The 10,655-nt window shown below is 42.7% G+C and overlaps 1 protein-coding gene across 1 annotated transcript in view; it reads left to right on the forward strand.

The window, feature by feature from the left end:
* The first annotated feature begins 540 nt into the window (after positions 1–540).
* Positions 541–10,655, forward strand: part of AK2 (adenylate kinase 2) — a 25,020-nt gene continuing 14,905 nt past the window's right edge. The window contains exon 1 of the mRNA XM_007950426.2: positions 541–639. Within this exon, the coding sequence (XP_007948617.1) occupies positions 541–639 (99 nt within the window). The remainder of the gene's footprint in view (positions 640–10,655) is intronic.

Below are 10,655 nucleotides of genomic sequence, written 5' to 3' on the forward strand. Positions count from 1 at the left end.
CTGCAATTAACAACTCTGTCACATAAATCTTTGCATATATTCTTCCTTATGTCCTTTGAATAGCTGGCCCAAAGGGCGTTTGATACTTACTACCAATTTGTCTTCTGAAAGTGATTGCTACCCATTTACACTCCCACGGGAAATTTCACAGGACTCCGGAGTTGCTGGCCTCTAAAACTGTCAAAAGCCGAATCACAATTCTCAGCCGGGCCTGGGGCCCTGAGCTTTCTCACTATTTCCCGCCTACTCTGCACACAGGTTCCAAGGGCAGCACTCTGCCCCTCATTCCATGCTGGACCGCCCCTTCCTTACTCCCTTACTAATTCTATCCAATCAAAAGAAGTCTTCTAAAATATCATCGTCTGATTGGTACATTGAAGTGTCCGTCGCACTCAGGGGCGAGCACAGCGCGCTGACGGACGTCCAAACGGGCCAGTGTGAGTGGCGAGCTGGGCGTGCGTGTCGTGCGTGGAGCGCTGGCTTGGGAACGCTCAACCTGTGAGGTGTGCGGACTGGTGGTAGCCAGAAGTGTCCGTAGACATGGCTCCCAACATGCCAGCGGATGAACCGACCCAAGAGTGTCCTAAAGGCATTCGGGCCGTGCTGCTAGGGCCGCCCGGAGCTGGCAAGGGTACCCAGGTGAGCGGCCGGGCGGAGCCCAGCGGCGGAACTCGCGGAGCAAGGTCAGGGGGGCCTGAGGTTCGGCAGCCTTTTGATCCGGGAGCGGGACCGCGGGGCTGTGGAGATCCGGGGTTTGCAGGCTGAGTCCTGGAAAGGTGGAAAAAGGGATAGCTGAGGGCTCAGGTTCTGGTGAGGCGTTTGGGCGAGGGTCGGTATTGTAAATTGAGGGACTTTGAATTAACATGGGAGTTTTTGAGGGATCCAGGGTTGAGGTGCCCTGTCAGGGGATCTGAGGGCCGATTTAGGGGTTAGGTACTGAGCCGTTTTGGCGGGTAGGTTGAGTCCTGGTCATCTGGATTACAGGCTGAGTGGAGGCAGGGAGGTTTATGGCCTAGATTCTCCTCAGGTTAGATTGACCAGAATCAGGGTAAGAGTCCAGGCGGTGGGAGTAGGGGAACGTTTTGATAATGATTAATGAATAGAGGTGGAGGGGCATCTCCAGCAAGGAGGGCAGATTGGGAGCTGGCACGTGCTTGCTGATGAGGAGAAGTGAGTGTGACCTGTGTGAGCTGGTTAAGTTAGGGGGGTGGGAGAGAAAGCCCCTACTCATCTGAAAGCTGGGGATGGGTGTAGGCCAGGGATCCGTGAGAGTTGTGGTTAGGACCTAAGTCTGAACTTTTGAGTAGTGTCACGTTAAGGATTGGGCTTGTGAAACCTCTGGTTTGAATTTGAGATGAGACCACTGCCTAAGCTTGAGTAGCTAAGCAGCTCTGGATGACTCAAATAAGTTTAGACAGGAGAGAACTTGAAAAGTTTTTTTTAAAAAAAATAAAATAATAGTACACAGGCCAGAAAATAGGTCCAGAGAGGTCAGGTGGCTTTCCCAATTCACCAGAATTGGTTTATGGAGTTTGAGACCTTAGGAACCATGAAACTTTGGAACATGAAGTCTGAAGTCCTTTCTGCTCTAGCAGGCTGTGGGGGCCTCTCTCGGTAATCTAGGCCCCCTTCAGATCTGGATATACTATAGCCATAGGTCAGGGATGGGCAATCTACTTCTGTACTGATGTTGTTGTTGTTGTTATGTGCCAACGTGTTGAACCCGACTCATAGCGACCCCTCCTTGGGTTTCCAAGGCAGTATCACTACGGAAGTAGATTGCTTCCTTCCGGGGAGTGGCTGGTGGGTTTGAACCGCCAGCCTTCTGGTTAGCAGTCAAGTACCTTAGCCACTATGCTACCAGAGATACCGCCTCAGAAACCCAATGAGGGGTCGCTATGAGTTGGATTGAGGGCAGTGAGTTTTTTTGTTTTTTGTTTTTTTTTTTTAAGGAATAGTAACGACAGCCTCCCAGGCCTAGGGTTCTTGTTATTAAGTTCTAAAGAGGGAATTTCTGAAAGTCCCGAGCCCCCAGGAAAATGGGGATCTGGGGACCTTTCTGAGCCCACTCTTCTCAGCACTTGACAAGATTGCAAAATCCTGACAAACAGACTTTTTATTCATTCTTGTGCTCCTACCATCCCACGGCAGGTGATAGGATACGGTGAATAGATAAATGACACAGATGAATGTGGATGATGATGAGAAGATAGGTCTGAGAGATGTTATGTCTTTGTTTTTTGCTTCTGGGCACTAGATCAGGAAGGACCACTTTGCCTTTCCATAGCCAAGGCTATGACTTTCTTGGAGCTCAGCCGTTACCTAATACCCTTGTCCTCTGTGATATTGACTTCTCGCCTCTTTCCTGTTGGCTGCCACTTTCAGCAGCCTGTTTTTGTTGTTAGGTGCCATCGAGTCAGTTCTGACTTGTGGTGACCCTACGTACAACAGAACAAAACACTTCCCAGTTGTGTCATCCTCACACATATCTGAGCCCATTATTGCAGCCACTGTGTCAATCCATCTCATTAAGGGTCTTGTTCTTTTATACTGATTCTCTACCAAGCATGATACCCTTCTCTAGTGACTGGTGTCTCCTGGTAACATGGCCAAAGTATGTGAGACAAAGTCTTTACATCCTCATTTCTAAGGAGCATTCTGTCTGTACTTCCAAAACAGATTTGTTCACTCTTCTGGCAGTCCATGATGTAATTAATATTCTTTGCCAACACCATAATTCTGAGGCATTAATTCTTCAGTCTTCCTTATTCATTGTCCAGCTTTTGCATATATGTGAGGTGATTGAAAATACCATGGCTTGGGTGGAATGTTCTTAGTCCTTAAGGTGACATCTTTGCTTTATAACACTTTAATATGAGGTCTTTTACAGCATATTTGCCCAATGCAATGTATCGTTTGATTTCTTGACTGCTGCTTCTTCCATGGGTGTTGATTGTGGATCCAAATAAAATGAAATCCTTGACAATTTCAGACATTTCTCCTTTTACCATGATGTTGATCATTGGTCCAGTTGTGAAGATTTTTGTTTTTTTTATGTTGAGGTATAATTCATACTGAAGACTGTAGTCTTTGATCTTCATCAGTAAGTGCTTCAAATCATCCTTACTTTCAGCAAGCAAGGTTGTGTCATCTGCATATCACAGGTTGTTAATGAGTCTTCCTCCAATCCTGATGCCATGTTCTTCATAAAATCCATTTTCTCGGATTATTTGCTTAGCATACAGAGAGAATAAGTATGGTTGGTGAAAGGATAAAACTCTGACGTACACATTTCCTGATTTTAAACCATGTAGTAGCCCCTTGCTCTGCCTCTTGGTCTATGTACAGGTTCCCTGTGAGCACAATTAAGGGTTCTGGAATTTCCATTTTTCACAATGTTATCCATAATTTGTTAATGATCCACACTGTCTAATGCTGTTGCATAATCAATGTAACACAGGTAAGCATCTTTCTGGTATTCTTTGCTTTTGGCCAAGATTCATCTGACATCAAAAATGATATCCCTCGTTCTACATTCTCTTCTGAATCCAGCTTGAATTTGTGGTAGTATCCTGTTGATGTACTGCTGCTACCATTTTTAAATCATCTTCAGCAAAATTTACATGGGTATGATATTAATGATATTGTTTGATAATTTCAGTATTGTGTTGGATCACCTTTCTTTGAAATGGGCACTATTATTAATCTCTTCCAGTTGGTTGACCAGGTGGCTGGCTGTCTTCCAAATTGATTGGCATAGACGAGTGAACATTTCCAGCATTGCATCTATTTGTTGAAACATCTCAATTGCTGTTCTGTCAGTTCCTGGAGGCTTATTTTCTCCCAGTGCCTTTGGTGCAGCTCAGACTTCTTTTATGTGTGTGATTTGGGTGAAGATTTATAGAGCAAACTTTCCGTACAGCAGTTCACATATACTTTGTTTCATGTCATTGACCACAGTTTACCACAATGCAGCAGCTCCCCTCCCACTTCCTCCCCATAGTTACCTCTTCCCAGTGTACATCCCTCCATGGGCTCCTGCCCCCTGAGCTGTCTCCCTGTGCATAAGCAGCCCTTCTTTCTCTCATGATTGTTCTCTCCAAGGCGTGTATCTACTTGAGGTAAATGTTTAACTCACATGCCTGTATTTTGTTTGGCTAGAAACCACAGGTGTGGGTTCAATTCCAGACCTGAAGGGCAGCTAGGGGCCATAGTCTCAGTGGTTCCACCAGGCTCTATCGGATCAGCAAACCTGGTCCCCACCTTTTTTTCTTTTTCCCTCCAAATGATTTTGAGTTTTGTTCCACATTGTTCTCCCTCTCTATCCAGGATCTCCTACATAGATCCCCATTCCATGTGGATGACAGTGGTAGCCGGGCACCATCTAGTTCTGGTCTCATAGTTGTATAGGCTGCAGATCGGATGGTGTACCAGTCTCTAGGACTAATTGTTTCCATGAATTTTGGTTTTCTTCATTCTTCTTTGCTCTGGACAGCTCAGACTTCTTTAGTATCTTTGGTTCTTGTTCATATTCTACCTCCTGAAATAGTTGAAAGTCTGTCAGTTCTTTTTGGTACAGTGGCTGTCTGTATTCCTTCCATTTTCTTTTGATGCTTCTTGCATCATTCAGTATTTTGCACATAGAATCCTTCAGTGTTGTAACTTGAGGCTTAAATGTTTTCTTCAGTTCCTTGAGCTTGAGATGCCAGTTGTGTTCTTCCCCTTTTGGTTTTCTAGCTCCACATCTTTGCATAGTTCATTATAATACTTTATCTTCTTGAGATGCCCTTTGAAATCTTCTGTTCACCTCTTTTATGTCATCATTTATGTCATTCACTTTAACTACTTTACATTCAAGAGCAAGTTTCATAGTCCCTTCTGACATCATTTTGGTTTTTTCTTCCTTTCCTGTATTTTTAATTATCTTTTGTTTTCTTCATGTGTATGTCCTTGAGTTATCCTACACCTCATCTGGTCATTTGTGTTCAATAAGTCCAGTCCATTCTTGAGACAGTCTCTAAATTCATGTGGGGTATAATTAAGGTCTTATTTTGGTTCTCATGAACTTGTTTTAATTTTCTTCCACTTCACCTTGAACTTGGATACGAGCAATTGATAGTCTGTTCCTCATTCGGCCCCTGGCTTTGTTCTGGTTAATGATATTGGGCTTCATCATTATCTTTTATCTGCAGATGTAGTCTATTTGATTCCTATATATTCCAACTGGCAAGATCCATGTGTATAGTTGCCAGTTTTGTTGAAAAAGGTATTTTCAACGAATAGGTCATTGGTCTTGCAAAATTCTGTCATGTAATCTCTTGCATCATTTCTATCACCAAGGCCATATTTTCCAATAACTGATTCTTCCTCATTTCTGACTTTCACATTCCAAACACCAGTAATTATCAATACAACTTGATTACATGTTAGATCAATTTTAGACTACAGAAGTTGGTAAAAATCTTTAATTTCTTCATCTTTGGCATTAGTGGTTGATGCATAAATTTGAATAATAGCCGTAGTTACTGGTCTTTCTTATAGGTATATATTGTCTCTATTCAACAGAGGAAGAAACAGTGAGGAATAAGAGGAGGTTATGGAATGTATAGCTAATAACCTCCATGAACAACTGCCTCCTCTGCCATGAAACCAGAAGACTGGATAGCGCTGAGCTACCATTGCTGAACATTTTGATCAAAGATTCCGTAGAAGAATCCTGATCAAAAGGGTGAAATGCAGAACAGAATATCAAATTTTCATAGACTCTAGCGTTTTTGGAGCCATGGAGGGTGAAGGATCCCCTGAATCTTTTGCCCTGAGATAATCTTTAAACAGCCTAGTGATGTTTAATCCCAGATTCTGCCATACTTTTGCTGCGAGTGTCCAGGTATTAACAGATAGCTCAAATGCAGTGATTTTTTTTCCCCCCTTAGCTCATTTCAAAGTTAATAATTTGTGTAGTTTCCCAGTGCTGAGACAAGAGTATACAATGACTTTATAGTCTGGCAAGTTATAAAAATTCTGAACCTCAGTGTCCTTGCCTAAAAAATGGGAATAATAGCTTCCTTACTCACTCATCATTCCGTGAATGCCTACATTGGAGACAGAGAAGTGAACAAGAATGAGAAATTCCTTGTGTACATAGACTAAAAGTTCACATGGATATTGGAAGGTTATGTTATATACATGTTTAAAGAACCCATTCCCCCCACCCCATGTATTTCTGTGCCAAAAGTGACTCATTCAGGAAGTTTTGAAGAAATAATTATGAACTGGTTTATAAGGGTGCATGTGTGATGGGAATTGGTCAGAGAAGGCATTGTGCAAGTAGAAGAGATATAATTAGACCTGGGGCTTGAGGGAAGAGTAAGATACACACAAATGAGTTAACCTCTATAATCCTTCCTTTCCTCTGTTAGACTGTCACTGACAGTCACAGTAACTTTGTGAGACCCACACTCTTATCCTCCATTTTACAGTTGAGGGAACTGAGGGCTTATCACTTGCAGTAGGTAACATAGCAAGTAGTTGGTGAAGTGAATATTTGATCTTGCATCTGAATGACTCAAAAGCTCCTACTCTTTCTGCTGCTGAATGATGCCCCAGATTAGAGTTTTCTCCTGCCCTTTGCATGTTCTGTTGGATGTTTGGTGTTGGAGATGAAGAATAATGGTAGTTGTGGTTTTATGGGATTAAAAGGAAAAAATGTTCATAAATCAGAGGTTGCAAAGTGGCAGCCTGCAGCAGAGTTTAACCTGTAGGCACACTCCCCCTCATAGTATAATGAGCCCCATGTATCCGTTATCCAGCCTCAACCATCAACTGGTGGTCATCCCTTTCTTAACATAAATGCAATATTTCCTAAAACATTTTTGATAGTTGTAAATAGCAGTCTTTTGACATAATGGTGGCTCAGTGATAGAATTCTCACCTTCCTGCAAGTGACCTGGATTTGATTCCCAGTCAGTGCACTTCATTCACAGTGAAGTGAATGCTGTGGTGCTAAGCAGATTTCAACAGAGCTTCCATCCTAAGATAGGCTAGGAAGAGAGGCCTGGTAATCTACTTCCAAAATTTAGCTTGTGAAAACCCTGTGGATGATGGTGATCCAGTCTACAACCAATCATGGAGATGGTGCAGGACTGGGTAACGTTTCTGTCAACTGTGCATGAGGTCACCATGAGTTGGGGGCTGATAGGACAGCAGCTAACATCACTAGTAGCAGTCATGTTCACATTTCCAGTTGTTGCACAAATGTGACTTTTTAAATTTTTCTTTAAGCTTCTTTTAACTTACATAGATCTCCCTCTTCCCTTTTGTTTTTCCCTTCCAGTATCTTTGTCTGAAGAATATTTAAAGAAACTGGGTTGTTTGTCCTGAGGGGATCCCTCACTCTGGGAATTTCTAATTGACATCTTGGTGTATTTAACACCTTCCTCTGTTCTATTTCCTGTAAAGTGGTCATTCGGGCCATATACTTAATCAGATTCAGGTTCAGTTTTTCAGCCAGGCTAGTTCACAGGTAGTACTGTGCTCTTGCTTAGGCTGAGCACTAGAGTCAGCACTTACACTTCTGTGGTGTTCATAGCTGTTGCTGTTCATGCCTAGATCTATTAGTTCCTTAAACCCACTGCTATACTCATAGTGACCCTCATGGGTTTCCAAGACTATAAATCCTTATGGAAGTAGATTGCCTCATCTTCCTCCCATGGACAGCTGGTGGGTTCGAGCCACATAATTTTTGCTTAGCAGCCCAGTGCCTCAACCACTGGGCCACCAAAACTCCTTAGGGGTGGTAAAATGGTGGTGTTCTCATTATATCATTCCCTTTTTTTTCCTCCTTCCCATTTAGTAGCTGAAATACTTTTTTATAAAGAGAATTTCCCCTCATCTATTTGGTTACCCATTGGTACAGTGTATGTAGAAAAGGCAGGATAAATGCCTGATTTGTTCCTTTTATCAGCTTTCAGAATAATAAATTGGCCACACAGAATTTTCAGTTGTGAAATTTCACTTAAAAATCCAGAGCTCCAGTTTCTCTTGAGAAATTGGAAGATCTGGCGATACTGGGCCTCCATTCCAACAGTGACAGCAGTTGTTTTGGATGTTGCGGGTACCCTTCTATCCCCTACACTGTTCCCTTTGCTGCCTGTGGCTCACATTTGGCCCACTTCGCGTTGGGCCTAGGCATTGCCTGCCTGACCCCCATTGGCAGATGTTTGCAATCTCTGATGTAAAATCTCTGACTAGAGTTGGTGCCTAGTGCTTGCTTAGTAAGGTTTGTTTTCTTCCCACTTATACTTTGTTTTATGCCTGTATAACTCATTATTTTATAGTAACATGACTGAAATCATGTTTTCCTTTAAAACTTATTATCCTTAACTGAAATAGCATTAGAAAACATACCTGCTTTTGCCTTCAGCATGATAATCTATTCGAACATCTAGAATATTTGGTTTTATTGTATTACTTAAATAACTTTATTTTCCTGTCTGCCTTTTGGGGTTGGAGGATCCTGTAGTGTGGCCAAAACTAAAGGTATGTTTCCTGTTTTTCTGTCAGCCCCTGCTCACATTTCCCTCCCTCCTTGTATCTAATTTATGTCCATTCTTCCAAACCAGGTGCACTCGGGCATTCAGCTTCCATCTTGCAGGCCAGTCTCTGTCAGTTCTGTCACTGACAGTCACAGTAACTTTGTGAGACCCACACTCTTATCCTCCATTTTACAGTTGAGGGAACTGAGGTCAGAGGGTTTATCACTTGCAGTAGGTAACATAGCAAGTAGTTGGTGAAGTGAATATTTGATCTTGCATCTGAATGACTCAAAAGCTCCTACTCTTTCTGCTGCTGATTGATGCCCCAGATTAGAGTTTTCTCCTGCCCTTTGCATGTTCTGTTGGATGTTTGGTGTTGGAGATGAAAAGTACAGCCCTTGCCCTCAGAAGGGTGTAATAATTACAACAGTCACCCTTTGCTCAGTTATATGGCAGACCTGAAGCTAAGTGTTGTTTTTTTTTCTTTTCTTTTTTTTTTAATTGTGATTTGGGTGAAAATTTACAGAGCAAATTCACTTTCCATACAGCAGTTCACATACACTTTGTCTCATGACATTGACCACAATTTACCACAAAGCAACGGCTCCCCTCCTACTTCCTCCCGATAGTTACCTCTTCCCTGTGTCCATCCCTCCATTTACTCCTGCCCCCTGAGCTGTCTCCTTGTACATACACAGCCCTTCTTTCTCCCATGATTGTTCTCTCCAAGGAGTATATCTACCTTAGGTAAATGTTCAACTCATATGCCTGTCTTTTGTTTGGCTGGAAGCCACAGGTGTGGGTTCAATTCCAGACCTGAAGGGCAGCTAGGGACCATAGTCTCAGTGGTTCCACCAGGCTGTATCGGACCAGCAAACCTGGTCCTACCTTTTTTTTTCTCCAAATGATTTTGAGCTTTGTTCCAAATTATTCTCCCTCTCTATCCAGGATATCCTACATAGATCCTCCTCCATGTGGTTGACAGTGGTAGCTGGGCACCATCTAGTTCTTCTGGTCTCATAGTCGTATAGGCTGCAGATCGGATGGTGTATCAGTCGCTAGGACTAATTGTTTCCATGAATTTTTGGTTTTCTTCATTCTTCTGTGGACGAGGAGAGACCCATTGTTGCATCTAGATGGCAGCTTGCAAGCTTTTAAGATCCCACTTGCTACTCACCAAAGTAAGAGGTGAAACAAGTTTTGTGTAGTATGTCATGCCAGTTGAGCTTGATGTGCCCTGCGACTATGGTCCTGAGCCCACAGGTTCAACTACTCGATCCCTCTGAATAGCTGGCTGTGACCAAGCAGTGACTACAACCTTGCCCCTTGTCAGCTCTACTATACACCTGGGAATTCAGACCGTACACATAAACTTACAGGACCATTGTCTGCCAGCCCTATACATGGTCTTGGGTACACTCCCCACTTCATAGACATACCTACTAGTTCAGCCTGTCCACTCATCTATCCACCCGTATACCCACGTTTGCCTTCACTGACAACGCAGTACTGTATGTGCAAAAGGGTTCATATTTGTTGTCTTTACCTCCCATGTACCTCTCTATGTCTTTCTTTTCCTCAGTGCCACCATATTGGTCACTCACATTTGGTACATTGCCCTTCTCTTCACCCAAATCAATATTTATCTCTGTCTATCTAACAGAGTTCCCTCCCCTCCCCTCCCACCCCTGGTAACCAACAAAGAAAATTTCCTTCCATAAATAAATATTTCCTTGACTTTTACAATAACAGACTAATACAATATCTGTCCTTTTGTAATTGACTTATTTCACTCAGCATAATGTCCTCCAGGTTCATCCATGTTATGTGGTGTTTTGCAGATTCAACATTATTCTTTAGCGTTGCATAGTATTCCATTGTGTGTATGTACCATAGTTTGGTTATCCATTCTTCAGCTGATGGACATCTAGGTTGTTTTCATCTTTTGGCTATTGTAAATAGTGCTGCGATGAACATGGGTGTGCATATGTCTGTTCTTGTCATGGCTCTCACTTCTTTAAGATATATACCTAGTAAAGGAATGGCTGAGTCAAATGGTATTTCTAATTCCAACTTTTGAAGGAATTGCCATACTGCTTTCCACAATGGTTGTACCATTTT

The sequence above is a fragment of the Orycteropus afer genome, unplaced genomic scaffold, assembly GCF_000298275.1.
Source record: "Orycteropus afer afer isolate SDZICR_OR568_19922 unplaced genomic scaffold, OryAfe1.0 scaffold00272, whole genome shotgun sequence".
Classification (NCBI taxonomy): domain Eukaryota; kingdom Metazoa; phylum Chordata; class Mammalia; order Tubulidentata; family Orycteropodidae; genus Orycteropus; species Orycteropus afer.